This window comes from Cyprinodon tularosa, unplaced genomic scaffold, assembly GCF_016077235.1.
Source record: "Cyprinodon tularosa strain WSP-4 unplaced genomic scaffold, ASM1607723v1 ctg324, whole genome shotgun sequence".
NCBI lineage: Eukaryota > Metazoa > Chordata > Actinopteri > Cyprinodontiformes > Cyprinodontidae > Cyprinodon > Cyprinodon tularosa.
Window position 1 is genome coordinate 66,326 of NW_024039035.1, and position 16,628 is coordinate 82,953.

The 16,628-nt window shown below is 40.3% G+C and overlaps 1 protein-coding gene across 12 annotated transcripts in view; it reads right to left on the reverse strand.

Moving 5' to 3' along the window:
* Positions 1-320: 320 nt before the first annotated feature.
* Positions 321-16,628, reverse strand: part of LOC119788727 (protein FAM126B-like) — a 60,208-nt gene continuing 43,900 nt past the window's right edge. For 11 of the 12 annotated variants that reach the window (XM_038293337.1, XM_038293336.1, XM_038293328.1 and 8 more), the window contains 7 exons: positions 16,319-16,434; positions 14,774-14,869; positions 14,049-14,165; positions 11,273-11,360; positions 10,157-10,313; positions 9,388-9,564; positions 321-4,764 (listed from right to left, as the gene is read on the reverse strand). In XM_038293337.1, the coding sequence (XP_038149265.1) occupies positions 4,106-4,764; positions 9,388-9,564; positions 10,157-10,313; positions 11,273-11,360; positions 14,049-14,165; positions 14,774-14,869; positions 16,319-16,434 (1,410 nt within the window). In that variant the 3' untranslated portion in view covers positions 321-4,105. The remainder of the gene's footprint in view (positions 4,765-9,387; positions 9,565-10,156; positions 10,314-11,272; positions 11,361-14,048; positions 14,166-14,773; positions 14,870-16,318; positions 16,435-16,628) is intronic. The other variant, XM_038293338.1, reaches the window with a different exon arrangement.

Consider the following 16,628-nt stretch of genomic DNA (forward strand, 5'->3'; position numbering starts at 1 on the left):
CACATCTATAAAAACAGATTTTTTTTAAGAGCAAAGACCAAACATTTCCTGAAAGTATATTTTAATGGACATCCAAATAAAAAAAACAACCTCTGTGTGTAATTTACTTATTTTTATACATTACCTTTAGGTGGTGTTCTAATTTATCAGGATGTTTCTGTATTTTAGGGCCTATAAATGTAGACAATGCTTCTTTTTTTTTTTTTTTTTTTTTTACAATAAATATCCTTAATGGAGTGAAACTAAACTGGAAATGTTTAAAATGGATGTTATTGGGAAATTTTTTATCCACTGACAAAAAAAGCCAACATACACATTTCTTTTACAGCACAATATTTATTCAACAATATACAGGTTCATCTCAGTCTATATGACTTATCTTTATATTTATCTTGCTTTCACCTTTATACATTTTTTGTATTTACAAGATTTTTTTTCAAAATAAGTCTTATCATTTTTCTCTCAATTTCTACATCATAATTACTACAGTGTTTCAGCAGCTTTCACCGAAGCGTCTGTTCACGATCCGTTACAACCAATCGTTTTACACGCTGACCAGAGCAGCAGGCAGACTGAAAGGCCCGACACGCCAGCAGCCGTCCGGCTGCGCCTTTCTCTCTGCAGGGATGGTCCTCCATAGCTTCTTTGCTTACATGATACAGATCAGGGAGAGCCAACACACCAAAAAAAAATTTAAATAAATAAAAATAACGGATAACTGAGGAAAAGGGGGAAAATGTTGCATAGAATAAATTCTGACGTCAAGAACAGAAATTTTGGTGCTGCTTTTTATTTTTTTAATTGTGGCTTTTTGTTTTTTCTTCTAGAGACTCCTGAGACCTTCCAAACCCACCAACTTTTATTTTTAACTTTTTTTGGTTTTGAAACAAAAAAATATATAATAAATAACTGTACTCTTAGACTTAAACCAAAATAGCCTTTCGCTCGATGAGGAATCCCATAAAACTACTACTTTAAAGAGACTACAACCCTGCACTGAGTGTATACACGTTTTGCACATCTATATATTTCATCTCAATAACTATCTTCAGAGAGGTGGATGGGTTAAAGTGCATTTAACTGTATGAACACAAAGCCCACAGTTACCACATGCAGGGAGGAAAATGAACTTTGTCATCCAGCAATAGCGACTGGTCAATAAACTAAATAGTCTTTTTTAACACAGAAAGGAGGTTTTTATTGGAGATGCACCTGGACTTATTGAAGCTTATGGATTTTATTGACAGTCCTGAGCTGGTGTTCATTTCCCTCCCTGATCACATGCAAATAACACCACACACTGAGGGATATTTGTTACTCTAAGTCAACACACAGCCCCGACATGACTGTGGGTAAACCTCGGCACTCCTTGAAAGACGAGAACACATCACCGGTTTTTTAAAAACAGCATAAAGGTGCCACTGGACGCACGGCGAAAATACAGCAAGAAATGGGAATGTGGGGAGGGTCACACGCCACGAGGGGGTACAACTTATCGACGCAGGAGAAAAGCACAGTGTCCTGTTCTTCCATAAGAACAGTCCAGAGCTGAATGCGCTCTGTGGGGGAACGGCGCACACAGAGGAAGAGCAGCTGTGAGGGCTTCAAGCACACCAGGAGCGTCCATGTGAGAGATTTATATACAATAACCTGTCTGGAGCTGAGCGGCAGCTTGCAGAGACGCAACACAGCAGATATACACCTCCTTGCAGAACCGTCGCACTCCTTGAGCTTTTTCGCTTTTAAAAAACCACAAACTTTAATCATTAGAAAGATTTCAGGTGACAGATCAACAAAAGGTAGAGCAGTAGTCATGAAGTGAAAGGAAAACCAAACAGGTTTTTCAGACTCTGTCAGCTCATTTGTGCCTAATCTATTTAATTTAATATCAACCTGGATAAAGCTGGCCAGTGAAGGCTTCAGGTCGTTTAACATTTGTCACAAGAAGCTCCCACAACGGATCTGCAGAGATTCACAGCTCAGGTGTGGGAATCTGTCAGCACCTTTTAGTGATTAATTTCACATAGTTAGACCTATAAAGTCCTATTTCCAGCTTGTGATAGGTAGTGCTCTGATGTGCAAACCAATGTGTGAGGCTACATGACCCTGAAAGTGAGACATGGTGGTGGCAGTGTCATGCTATGGAAATTATTACCTTCAGCTGAAGATCTGTTAGAATGGGGGATGGGGGCACATGATATAAAAACATCTCTTAACAGACGCTCTCTGTTCTACCCGATCAAGATCGAAAAACTTCCAGTCTTTAGATGCATGTAGCTTCTATGCACATAGATCTTCATATTTGCAACAGTTAACAGCATCAAGATGGTACAAGATTAAAAAAGTACCAACTAAGGCAGGGACTAAATTCAGATTCATACTAATTTAAGAAATTTTACCGTAAGGATTTTTGAAAACAGTTTGGTTTTGCTTCCATTTCACCTTTATACACAGATCAATGAGTCTGTAATGATACAAAACATGGGAAAAAAAAGCTCAAGGACGAAAAACACCTTTGCAAAGCCATATTGGTAATGACAGACACAGACAAATGTCTGATATTCTAAATATAACAATAAAAAAACTAAAAGGATAAAGGTGAAGCTGCATCTAGGGGCACGCCGAGTCAACTCTCTGAACCCAAACTTTAAAATAAGACCAGTAAACAGAAAACAATCAGGCATTTTACATAAGACACCATATATATATATATATATATATATATATATATATATATATATATATATATATATATATATATATATATATATATTTATATATATATATATCCCACAGGGAAGGGTGCGTAATGGCACATCTGGCTAAGAAGAGGACAAGATTGGGGTTTGGCTCGCCGGGCCTGCTTCATGCATCTGAAACAGCGGCGCTTTGCAGGGCAATACACATGCAGAGACAAGACGGCAGGTTAAGAAAAAGCAATAGAAATCACTCCGCTTGGACAGGAAGCACTACACAAGGCTAGAGAAGCACTGTGCGCAGATGCAGGCATTTTACAGCAGAGAAGAACTCCATGCACAAGGATCCAAAAAAGAAAAGAAAAAACAATTGCACTTAAAATAAAAAAGAGAGAAAGAAAAAAAGAGGAATTACAATAAAATAATCAAAGGAAACACCTGAAATAACTGGCCTATATTGCAGCTGAACTTGGAACAGAAAGATATTCAGTCAAAAATCCTCATGATTACAAACATTTAGTTGAAATGAGAAACCATTGGAAAAAAATCCTCCATCTGACTGGCAGACGTGTATTTCAGCACACAATGAGGTAGAACAAAAAAAAAGATAATGCTTGTGACGATGCAACGCAGTGACTGCTACAAGCCTCCAGGGGGCAGCAAATAACCGGAATATGAGCCACAACTCTTAGAAAGGAAAGCGGCCCCTTTCAGATGAAACCGTAAAAACCAACTGAAAAGATACAGTCGCTGTCTTTAGTGTCGCACACAAAACCTGCAGGATTCAGATCAAAAGTAAAATGAAGTCACAAGACTACAGTCTCTGCTTGCGTAGCTGCACAGGAATGATTTCTTCCGATTTTTCCAGTTAAAAGTTCAAGACAACTTTTAAAACCACATTCCAGTTTGGTTCAAGAACAATCTTAAAAATGTGTTTGTTTAAACTGATTTAAAAAATGAACAGAAATGAGATTCATTAAATCCATTTATGATTGAAATCAGCAAGAATGATTGCACAAGAGCCCCGGAATGAAAGGGCGACGAGAAGGGGGAAAGATTCCCTCTTTTCTACCCATGAGCGACGTGTTATTGCTGATTGACTGATTCAGTCAGGAACTCAAATAATCTGAAACATTATGAGGCTTTACATCTGCAATATTTTTTCTTTTTATTACCTCCCAGTTGGGGATAGCTTGTATGTGGAATGCTCAGCTTGTCTGGAGGGAGTGAAGTTACAGTGATTGAAAAGTCGTCAACATCTTTCCATGTTTTCTCAGAAACTAACCAACTTTCTTGATGTTGGAAGAGGAGAAACAAAGCTCCAGAGATCTGGAGATCTTTGTTTACCCTCTGCCTTAACAGAAACTGACCAGAGTGCTGTCTGATTTGGGTTGTGACTAAACATGTCTCTAGACCTGCGATATGATCTGCATGTTGAAGCTGGGCGAGCGTGACTGCTTGGTGAGAGGAGCTCCAGGAGACAGGAGGGCCTGGGACTCCTCCGGCCTGTTGAGGTGCTCCTCCTGCAGGCTGACGGTGGAATGGCGGAGGGAACCCCCCAGTAAGGGCCCTGTCTCCTTGTCAGAGCCTCCTGCTGCCTCCTCTCTCTCGTCCTCGCCTCCGTTCAAGTTCAGGTTCATGCAGTCAAAGGATTTGCTGGAGGAGGTGCTTCCAGTCCGCACCAGCGGGTGCCCTGCAGGGAAGCTCAGGTGTTTCTTTATGGGGCTCAGGTGGATAGCGTCCAGCTTGATGCTTCCTGGGGGGGACTGCTGCCTCTGGCGAGGCTTCGTCCCTGCGGCCTGCTGATCCGCACACAGTTCCACCTGTTTCTCCACCTCCCGGTCTCTCTCCCTTTCCTTCTCCCGATCCTTCTCCTTGTCCCTGGACAGCCGAGCTGTGATGGCTTTCTTGAAGCTGCTGCTGCTGCTGTTCAGGCTGCCCCTCTGCCCCAAGCTGCCACCGGTCTTTGTGCCGCTGGGCTGGCTGCTGTTGGAAGCTCCAGAGGAGAAACCTTCGTCCGGATCGTTGATGTTGAAGGAATCCTCGCCTCCGCTCATGCCGTCAGCATCTGGGGGAAAAAGCCAAGAAGCAGAAAGGAAAACAGGAGAGAAAAAATAGAATCGTGAGAGGAGCTGGGAAAGGAAGACGTCTCTAATCGACCTCTACTTTAATGCTGAAAGTTTTACTATAATCACAGTTTTGATTAAGGACATAACTATACAATTCAGAAGCCTAGCAATAACATTGGAGCACAACCAATGTCACCTTTTATTATGTATAGTTTTTTTTTTTTTTTGTTCACTGGTCAAAACCCTCCTAATATTAATGATCAAATGCAAAGACAGGAATGTAATTTACTAATTCATTTGGCTGAGAAAACAAACTTAATCAGAGATTAAATCATTGGAAAAAGTTAAAATGTTTCAACTGGGGCAAAATTAGGGATTATATACAGTAAATAAAGCCAAACTGGATGCTCTCTAGGAAATTGCTGATCAATCTGAAACTAAAAAATCTGAACTTTTTTTGAACAGTGAACTCATCTCCCCTGATAGCTGTGTTAAGGCTGGTTTATGCTTAGTAACCAGGTTGTCTTAACCCCCCCCCCACCCCGCTTCAACAGACACTCTCTTCTTATTGGTCAACTCTACATACACTATACATACTTCCCATTTCGTACCTCATGGCAGACACTCTGGCTGTAGTGCTGCCAAAACACCTGGCACACCTAGGAGACTATCCCAGACACCATACAGGATGCTAGTTTGTAGCTCTGTGCGACGGTCTGTTGGTTTGCACCCGAAGCCAAAACACATGGCCAGTCTTTCAGGAACACTCACGGGTGAACTGTGCGTTGTCCGGGGTTGGATGAGGGGTTGTAGACAGCGAACAAGCTCGTCAAACCCACACGCGGACACCCACAATCCTAGCTAGTTCATGATTGTCCCTCTTGCCTTGTGCCATGGAATTACATAGCACAGACCACGATTCAAAACTGTACATAAATCAAAAATATCTTCATCATACCTGCGACAAGCTAACAGCGACGTACTGCTGAGGGTTTATACACAGCCCTTTAGAACAGCACTTTGACCAAGTTCCTTATAATTAATATTACTCAGCTGCTTTGAATCAAATCGGACCGAATCCAAAACATTCAGAGAGGTTCAGCGAGAGCAACACCTCCAACAGCTAACAGAAAGGCTAAACGGAGTACAACCAAGTTGCTGTCTCATATATCCCATCTATCATGTCTAAGCCTCAAACCTCTCATTATGGAACATGTTGGATCAAAATAGTTTAATCTGCTTTAACAGCAACTTTTCTCCTAAACAATCACAACATGACCTGATTAATAAACTTAAATGTATAAAATTTTTGTTTACACAGGTAAAAATAGCACTGTGTAATTTTAAGCCCATAGGAGGCGCTAGACCTAATATTTCTAGGTTTAGCACCCTTTTAACCACTGATACTGGCCTGTCTGAAAATTTTAGTGTCCTTCAATGTTTTGGACTAAAGGAGGCCTTTTGAGCAGCCATTGAGTTGGCAGTAAAGACAAGGAAACAAGCAAAAATATGTCTGATCAGGTTTCAAAGTCGTTTTGTAGAATAGAAACAAATTCTAGTTTAGTGAGCCTTTATATTTTAGGGGATCTCAGAGTTTTTTTTTTTTTTTTTTAAGGGAAGCCTGCAGGAGCATCCATATGCAGCAAATGTATACAGAGCTGAAAAAATATTAAACAGACCTAAAATTAAGCTAATAGTTGGTTTAAAAGCATAGCAAAGCATTGCTTTAAAATGTTTATTTCTCATGTTAAAGCATTTTTTTTTTTATTAAAAGGGGAGTTTGCACATTTTATATCCTCCTCAGTTGTTTTTAAAATCATTTTTAATAAATCAGTCTAAATACGTGAGTTTCTGGCATTGTAGAAGGACTAACTGTTTTATTTGTGGTGTATATTTGTTTGAGCTCAGATCTGATCTACAGTTTATATCCTCTCGTTTCACTCAAATTAAACGTCTAAAATTATGTTTAAGAAGTAAAACATAAATAATCCATTTTACAGACCGTCAATGAATGCTGAAAACGAAAAAAAAAAAACAAAAAAACAACAATATATAGGAAAAACCAAGCAGATTATTGGCGATGCAGTATGCAGGGTAAAGCCTGTCAAACAGGAGACCGGCTGTCTCTCTCTCTCTCTCTGTCATGCATCACTGGGACAAAGGAAACTGAAAGCTGAGAAGAAAAAGGGTCTGGATTGACATGCAGATAACATGAGGAGAAGATGCATGCTCTCTTGACCCGTCCCTTCTTTCCCCCATAGCACGCCATCCATGTTGTTGGCAGGCGGAGCCAAGCCCGCCCTGTGTGGAGAACATGCTGACCCGATGCAGCAGCTTCTGCAGAACTAGGCTCTATGATCACCATAAACATTCAGGTTTATCCCTCCCTCTCACAACGGTATCCTGGGGCTTCAGATGGAGACGGTTATATCTGATGGTTTTTGTAATAATCACCATGTATTAATGTTTAACGTAGCCCGTTATCAAGTGTTGAATCAGTCCTGAAACAGGAAGCGCTGTGAAAAATCATTTTTTCATGGTTCTTTTAGACCATTTTTAGTTTATTCATTACAGTGCACTGCAGACACATTCACATCCTTTGGACTTTTATTTTATTTAAACAAAATATTAATCTGAATGAATTTATAATCAGGGTTTTATGTGATAGACCAGAAAGACAAATCACCATTTAAAGTGATTTTTTAGAGTGTAGTGTAGTGCATATTTGTATTCAGTTCCTCTGTATCTATTGCTGTGATTCTGTATGGCGCCGCAAAACTTATTCAGACTTGATTGAGATCATTCATCAATATCATTGTTTACGTCTTGCTTCAGATTCTGGGTTTTGACTTCATGCGGATCATTCAAACACCTGAATATGCCTCATAAACCATCTTACCAAAGCTCACCGAACCACTTATCAACTACTCTATCTTCTCGTGATGCCTACCATTAAATGGCTGCTTTGGATTTTATTTCATATTCTTAATAAAACAAAACTAAAGCTTGTGGTCAGGATTTGACACAATATAAAAAGCAGTCCAGGGTTGTGAATGCCTTTGCAGAGAACTGAAGCTAGGAACGAGATCAAATTTGTTCATAGACGAGAAAAAAAATTCAAAGCCCCCCTTCACTGAGCGATTTCATGACCAGATGAAGTAACCTAAATATGCTTTAAGCTTGCTTTGAAGACATGGTAATCTAATGTCTGTTCATAAGCAGACGTACAATAAAAACACAAATGACATAATGGAGAACAAAAGTACGGCAAACGTGCAAAATTGTGCATTGAGTCCAACAAGAAAGCACTGCAGCCCCAAATTATAGAATGCATACTCCGGTGGATGCTTTTTCTAAGCAAGCAAATGTCCAGTGATTACACACAAACTGTGGCTGATCAGATTTCCAAACAACCGCATCACTGCAAAAACAATCCAGAAAGAAGTAAAAAATGGCTTAAATTAAGTATATTTAGCCTTAATTTGAGCAGGTAAATAAGATGATTTGCCAATGGAATGAGTATTTTCACTCTTAAAATAAGATAGTTAGATAATATTTACTTGAAATAAGACGATAAAATAGTTTTTTCTTATTTTAAAAGGAAATTGTCTTGTTCCATTGGCAAAGTGTCTTACTTATCTCCTCAAATCAAGGAAAAACACACTTATTTTAAGAAAAAATAACTTATTGAGATTTATATTTTTTGCAGTGATGTTTGGTAACTTTTTCTTTTTTTTTTATCACAGCTGCACTGAGCTCAGTGAAATATCACTGGAAAACCACTAGATGGCGCTCAGACAAAGGGGTGAGTGAGAAAATGAGTCGGTTCCTGGTCTGGTTGAGGTTTCAAGGTTTAGAAGAGACCAGGGAGGAAGATGGACACGTAACGGATAAGACAAAATGGTTGGTAGCTTCCTGCCAGAGGATTCAGCGGATCTTTTTCAAATATTAGTCGATCTTAATTGATTTGGCCAAGACATTAGCAAAGGTTTGATGTTTGGGCTGAAATTACTGAGGTGAGTGCATGCAGAGCTCTTTCTCACTCACTGAGCAGAGGATCAGAGATATGACATGTTAAGATGAGCAGAGTGTCGCTGCTGATTCCTCTTCCTGCAGCAGATGGCTGCTGCTGGCCTGACGGTCAATGAATTTGGGTGTTTTCAGACACAGCAAGATGAAGCACAGACACAAGATGTCAACGCCTCTGTGCCAGATTAGAAAACAAAATATTTACTAAGAGGACCAATTATCAGAGAACCTTGAGGATCGGGCCGAGCTGCAGGCTCAGTGAGTGATAACGGGTCTGAAATTGAAGGAATGATGAGGAAGAAGATGATGGCCCATGCAGAACGGCCAGTAGCAACACTTCCTGCAACCCCAGAATAGGCAACTCTTCCACAGTTAAATGCAGCAGAAAGCAGTAAGGTAGCAGGTTGGTTGACCGAGGGTCTGATAGGTTGGATGAGTTAGTATACTCTGGGGAAGTGAGGAGGCAGCAACAACAGCAAAGGCATAGTTAACCGCCCTGAGCCGAGGAGGGGTATTAGGAGGAGGAGGAAGATCCAGAGGGCCAACTCTTCCTGAGACTCTCAATCCTAAGAGTGGCCTCCCCTGTCCCCTACCCTCGAGTGTGATGGGGGGGATGATGCTGCTGCCGCCGTTGTGGTGGCTGTGATGCCGCCCTCCTCTATCCTCTTTAGCTGCAGTTTCCCTGGGAGGGTCGTGGAGGTGGTGCTGGACGAGGCTAGGAGGACTGATGGCGAGGCTCAACTCTGCATCGGTTGAGTAGTCAAAACAATCTGGGAGTCAACAACACAGATGAGGAGACGTGCGTCTTTATTAGCAGCAACCTTCAGCTCAGGTGGCTCCCATCCTGGACACACATCAACTAACAGATCTCTAAAGTGTGTTTCTTACAGTTAACTACCTCCCCAGTCACCTCCATAATCAGGCACTATTTTGTTGACTGTATTTAACCACAAAGCCTTAAGGCTTACTGGTGAGGTAAAGAAGAAAATGTTCTTGCTGAAGAGACAAATAAGCAAAGAAAAAAAAACAGAAAAAAGCGACAGGGAGCGATGAGTGGCACAAGCACTTCAACACAGACTATATGAGCACATTAAACACCATTCACACTATTCTAATGGTGTGAACGGCTTAAAGAAGAAACTGGTTTATTTTTCTCTCTGATGAAGAAAAACACCAAGAAGGTCATTTCTCACCGAGGAGCTCCTTGACGCGGCCTTCCTTAGATCAGAAACCAACGACAGACTATGAGCTCAGCTTCATCAAGACTAAATGTGCTCCTTTAAAGCTAGATCTGCTCTTCCTTGCTAAGTTACTCCTGCACTGTAGCTTTACTCCACAGCGTTCCTGGGGCTGTAGCCTTACCCTCTCTCTTCCAGCGGTGGCGCCGTATGGAAGCTGTGGTGATTGCTGAGATGGATATACGGCTGATGGTTGGCGTCACCTCTACCTGAAGCACCTTGCGTCCCCGCTGTGTTTCTGGAGCGCTTTCTGGCAGCGAGTTCTTCATGGCGTTCCCCAGCTGAGACAAAGGGAGGCATCATTGACATTTTAACCATTACAATACCAAAATAAGGCTTTATGTCGCTATTTATACAGATTCATTTTTCTTGAGAGAAACTAGCTGCCACTAGCTTTGTGTAGGTCGTTAATAGAGTTGGCTCTACGCCTGCTTATGTGAGCAGCTGGGTTTTTAACAGAGAAAAAGAAGTAATTATGTTTTCTACCTAACTTAATCCCATAGAAAATGCTGTTGGGTGAACGCAATCAGTTTTCTCTCACTTTCCTTTGAAACGCCATTTACTGAAATACTGCTGCCATAAAGGTTTTTTTTTATTCCCAAAAGAAGGTTCTCTTACCTCCATTATTGGTTTTAGTTATGTGTCTCTTTCCAAGATAAATCAAATTCTACCATTGACTTTTTTAACAAGGTTGTCTCTCCAAAGGTTTTCTTAACCCAGATATCCTGTGTGCATCTGTAATGTTATGCTTCTGCCTTAACTTTCTAGCAGTTTTTTCCCCGTTTTCCTTTCATATAACGTACTCTTGAGTCCATGTCTGTTTTTATCCGTGTCTTCTGCTGCCATTTACTTTGTGTTTTCTCTTTAGTTGTTCCCTAGAAAGTGCTTCTGACTAAGTGATTCTCGGACTCCCTTACGTCCTCTCATTCTCTAGATGGTTGCTAATACCAAGCTAAATATTTTTCTTTAAAATGACGTTAGTTCCTTTCCAACACCACATATATGTCATCAGAAATGAGGGATTGCTGCAAATTACAGTTGATCCAGGGTGCTTTTAACACTTAACAAGCAGTATCAAATGAATTAGACCTGAATATGTTAAAATGTGGATTAAACTCGTTGGTTTGTAGTAGTATTTAAATCGGACATTGACTTAACTGGAATATATTGGACAAATGAATCAATTTGAATCAAAATAAAGGTGTCAGAATAGGATCTAAAATCGTCCAGTTAGACTCACCAGGAGAGGCTGGGAATAGAGCTCTAGCTGGGCTCTGTATACGATGTCCTCCAGAGCTTCTTGGCCCATCTCCCACTCTCCATTGTATCTGCAATCAAAAACACCAACAAGCTGCTTTTTAACATCCAGGAAAAAGGAAACTTTCACATGTTCACTTTGATGTCGGTCTGACGTCCCCTGGACTATTATTAGCCGTTTACTGTGGGTTCAACAGGTGAGCAGGGTTGCAGCCTGTGACGTTTTTTCCACCCCTAGTAACAAAGCTTTGCTTGATACAATTTCAATAAAGTTTCTTGACTGGCTAAACTAATAAAGCACTGTTCTTTGCACATATAAGGAGCTGATGATTGCATTGGAGAGCAAAGAAATTATTTCAATAAAACATGTAAAATGAAGCAGCTGAACTCTTTGATCCATTTCTGCATGAGCAACATTCACAATGGGAGGAATAGATGCTTACGGGGCTCCCTTTAGACTGGAGATAAAAAGAATGGGAATGAATAGGAACAGACTGTCTGATGTAGCCACAGCTAAAAAGGTGCCAGAATACAAATTTCATTTATTAAGAAAGAAATCCTTGTTGCATTTATTTTAAATGCTGATGATCTGATATCCCTGCAGATCTTTCATTCTCTTTTCATGTGGCATTACTGTTGCAAAGCATTAGCAAACATATTAACCTAAATCCCACTGTGTCCTCAGTGTGTGCCAAGGTCCTTCTGCAGATTCCAGTTGATCTGCCCTCCATGCAGGGTGGAGCTCTGGATGGGACCAGGGCCAGCCACAGCATGAAGAGCCACTCATTCACACATGGACAAATTAAATCCTTGTATTTTTTATTTTTTAGTGATACAGACAGCTCTGATTTTTTTTATTCCCAATAAATAACCCCACAGGAGTGATCAGGGAGAATAATCACCCATTCCTTCTGTGTACACATGCACAACCCCATGCCCACTCCAGAGAGGGAATGTTTATTAAACGCGTACGAGAGCATGCATGAGCCCATTCCTCCTTGTGCATGCTCCGTTTAAAAGTTGCTTTTTGCATCCCTCATACGAGCTTATTTTTCCAAGATTTGCAATTTTTCCACTACTCATAACCGGTAAGTTAAAATGGGGATGAGCAAAAGGATGGCTTTACCCAAACATATCAATAGAATGATTGACAATTAGGACGACCACTTATTTAGATGATCCACCCACAAGAACATCCTCCCCTATACCTTTAATAGAGATTTACCATTTTCCATCCAAGATTCTGAGATGTTTCCAAAAAGTTTTTTTTTATATAAAAGGGCATGACACATTCTTGCAGTGTTCTATGAATATCTTTCCAATATTGTTTCATTAATAAATAGTCCAACATAATATGAGAAGGATTTCCTCAATGATGAAAGGGAGAAGGGACCTCCTTTTGTTTCACTGAAAATTTTTTAACTATGTGTAACACACATGCGTATTATTAAGAGCTGCTTTAACAAGTTAATTTCTCCATTATTGTATCAACAAAGTCATCTTTTCTGGATCATTCTGCAAGAATATATCAGGTGTGATGGACAAAATAAAATGTAAACTTTTGTGAGTAGAGGGCTGGGAATAGTTGATAGTAGGGGTGTAAATAATAATCGTTTTGTATCGATGCATCGATCCAAAAGCCGACGATCCGATGCATCGACACGTCCGCAAGATAATCAATTCATGTTTGTTTTTTTCCTCCGGTCTATTTTTATCCATTTGCTCCTGGGCGTAATTCTCCCTCCTGTGCTGCGGTGGCGCTAAACCTATTTTGCCCTCCTACCTCGCTTCCTGGTTATACTCTTACAGCAGTGTGTTGCAGTAAGCTTCACACAGACACATTTTTAAATTATGCTCAATATTGAAGCGTGGTCTGAGCTACACACTGTGGGTCTAGATACGGCCGAGGCGGCGAGGAAGTGGGGGCGAGTGTAGTCCGACGACGGGGGGACATGAGGGACAAAAAGAGCAGAGATCCAGGTGGAAAAATGGTCCCAGCGTTCTCGCACACCTCGCTCTTCTAGCTGGTCAAACTTCACGAGTTGTTTTCCGCAATTTCGGTCATAAAAACAAAACAAGCTGGCCTCCTGTCTGCGGCACTGTCTGCTGTCATCTACAATTTGGGAGAGGAGCAGCAGAGCGTCTCTCAAGGGGGCGGGGACGTCCACACTCTGGAGCCGAGGTATTGAATTGAACTCATTGCAATGATTCTGTGCAGTATTTTTGCAGTATTTTTTGATGCAACTTTTCTACTTCTGTTATTTGCTGTTGTTTCTAAAAAAACATTAAACTTTGTTTAATGTAAAAAAAAAATAATTATTAAAAAAAATTTAACCGATTAATCAAAACGAATCGTGGTGTATTCTTGAGTATCAAAAATAATCGAATCGTTGGGTCAGGAAATCAACACTGAATCGAATCGCCATGATGGGTGTGATTTACACGCCTAGTTGATAGAATGGATGTAAACAGAAATATAATATTTTTTCATTGCTGAAGAACAATCTTACTCTACTTGTTCATCACCAAACAACAAACCTATTGATGTAGATAAGCTGTTGAGAAAAGTATTTGCAGCAGAACTTTTTTAGTTTTAACACGCACCAACAGAGCAAAACACTGACTTTTGGGTTGCCAGGCAGCCAAAAACGATTATTAATTACTGTAAGTATTAAATCTATTTGGCTGCTTTATGCAAAATTGTGCCTCAACATGTATGACTGATTCCAATGTTAACTGCGGAGTTTAAAGATACTTACATAGCGTGGTAAACGGCAGTGAGCATCTGCACCATGAACTCTGGGTCCAGCAGGACCCGGTTGCAGGGTTCTCTCCAGAGCTTCTGTTGCTGACGAGGGAAGCCGCACACACACACCCTGAGGAGGGAAATGCTAAATGAGTTACGGAGCAGTTTCATTAATTTTCTCTACCTTCTGTAGCAGGCTAGTCTCAGATGGACATTAGGAGGAAAACCGCTACTGTTAACCGATCCAGGTGTGTGGAGGAGAATAGCTGGCTACAGAATCTGAACTGTAAGAACTCAGAGAAGGAGAGCATTGTGCTCTGAATCTTCACAGTCACAGTTTGTCATCTGTCCAGACTCAGATTGCTTTAGGCGCGGTCTGATCGTCACAGCAGGCTAAGATTCATATCCTGAAATGTTTGAACGCTGCTGCTACAGAATAACCAAGCAGGGGCATCAAAGCAGCTCCTGAAGAGACAGACAGGCAGGCCTCCTGCAGTCTGGTTTTTATTTAAGCCGACTACACGAGCTGATCAGCTCAAATCTAGTCGCTCTTATCAAACCTTCCAACCACCAGCCCAGCTAGAAATCAGGGAACAAGAAAGGCTACCAGGAATTCAAGGAGACTGAATCTCAACTCAAAATAAAAATGTGATAAAAAATAAAAAAATAGAAGGACTTAGGTTAATACCTGAGGACAGAAAGAACAAGAAAAGGTTGGACTCCAGATGGTTTTCTCACCTTGAGCTCATCCGGCAGACAGACTGGTAGGAGGAAAGGGGCATGTAGACCACAGCAGCATTGTAGCAGAGCATAAGGAAACACAACACCTCAAACCTGCAACAATCAAGGAAAATCTTAAGCTTAAATAAAGTAATTAAATTTCAATTAAAATCATTTCAGGTAGCCATGTTTCTACAGGAAACTGTGAACCTAATGAGCCTTCAGGACACTAAAACTGCTACTTTAGGAGTTCCATATTTTAAATATCTCCCTCCAAATGTTAATAAACAATAAGATAGGAGCAATCAGAAAAGAAGTGTTTATTTGTAAGTTATTTTTTGTATTATCTGATAATGCAGATAAAAAAAATATGCAGCTTGGCTGCTGAGGTAATGCAAAGGTCATGTGTGCAAACAAGGCTGCTGCTTTATTAAACAGCTAGAACTTAAATCAGCAAAAACAACCTGCAAATGCTTTAGAAGTGTGTGTAAAGCTCCTTCATAGCTGATGCTTTACTTAATATCTGAGCAGACAGCAAGCATTATGAGGTGAAAATCATGATACTAAAGCAATAATAACAATAAGGTGCATGAAACCAAAGGAAAACCACCAAGTTCCAATTATTGGCTCAGCATAAAGAAATGGGCAAAGACTAAGCAAGGAGGAACGCTCTAGACAGACAGTCTTATGTTTGCCACTCAGTTTATATTCAAAAATACATCTTTGCCTTATTGAATGCAGCAGTGTTCTTTTTTTGGCAGGATTACTGGTATATTTCATTGAGATTATTATTCATGTATAGCAGCAGAAAGCTGCCGACAGCCAAAAAAGCTCTTAGCTTTACCGAGTGGTGCTATAGAGGCTAAATGATATATGGTCTGAGACTTTGTTGTGAGGCAACTTGGTGAAATAAAACACACAGACGTCTAAAAGATATAAACATTTACATCTAAAATTGGACATTATTTGATAAGGCAATGTGGTTACTTAAAGCGGCCAGTAAAGGCAGTAAACTAATACTTTAAAATCAGTTCTGCTTTTGGTAAGTGAGCTCATTTTGCCAATATGTCATTAAAAATCTAAACAATCTATAAAACTAATAATTTGATCTACTTTTAACTAAAATAAGTTGAAAAAACAAAAGTTGGGGTTGGATAATCTAGGCAAGCTAAATCAAGCTAGGATTAAAAAAGGTAATTAAGCTAAGAATAACCAACCTATGAAGTATCAACACAGGAAACTTAAGATAAACTAAATAAAGTTGACCTAAAATACACAATACTCATATAAACTTGATTAAACTAATCTAAGCCAACCAAAAATAAGGTAAAAAAGAAAGTAACCCAGCTAATTTTGTAAAAAGAATTTCTCTATAAAGTAAGCATGTATTAAATCATTTTTCTATTTTAAAAAGGTCGTTAATTTTAATGGGAATACCTTTTTTGCATAGGAAAAAAAAACTTATGCACAAAAAAACAAAACAAACCAAGTTTAAGAGCAAACATCCTGATTCTGCAGCTGTATTTCTGCTGGTCTTAGAAGCTGCTTTCGTGTTTCTCCCACCTGTTCTGTGCTGTGAAGGTTTCTCTCTGAGGGTGCAGGCCGCTGTAAACCACTCTGATCAGGTCATGCTGACAGAGCGCTCCCTCAGTTAGAGCCATGGACCCCAGACTAGAAGGCTGAACAGGGAAAATGGAGGTTACGGCGCAGGTATTTTATGTTTAATGTCCGTCTTTCTCGCTGTTGTTTTGTTTCGTACCACTTGCGGTATAAGTCTGCTTCCGGAGGACCTCCGCATTCCCCCGCGCGTGGCTACCGTACTTGTGTGTTGAAGCAAATGTGACGTCAACATGGTGGATGGTAAAATCCATAG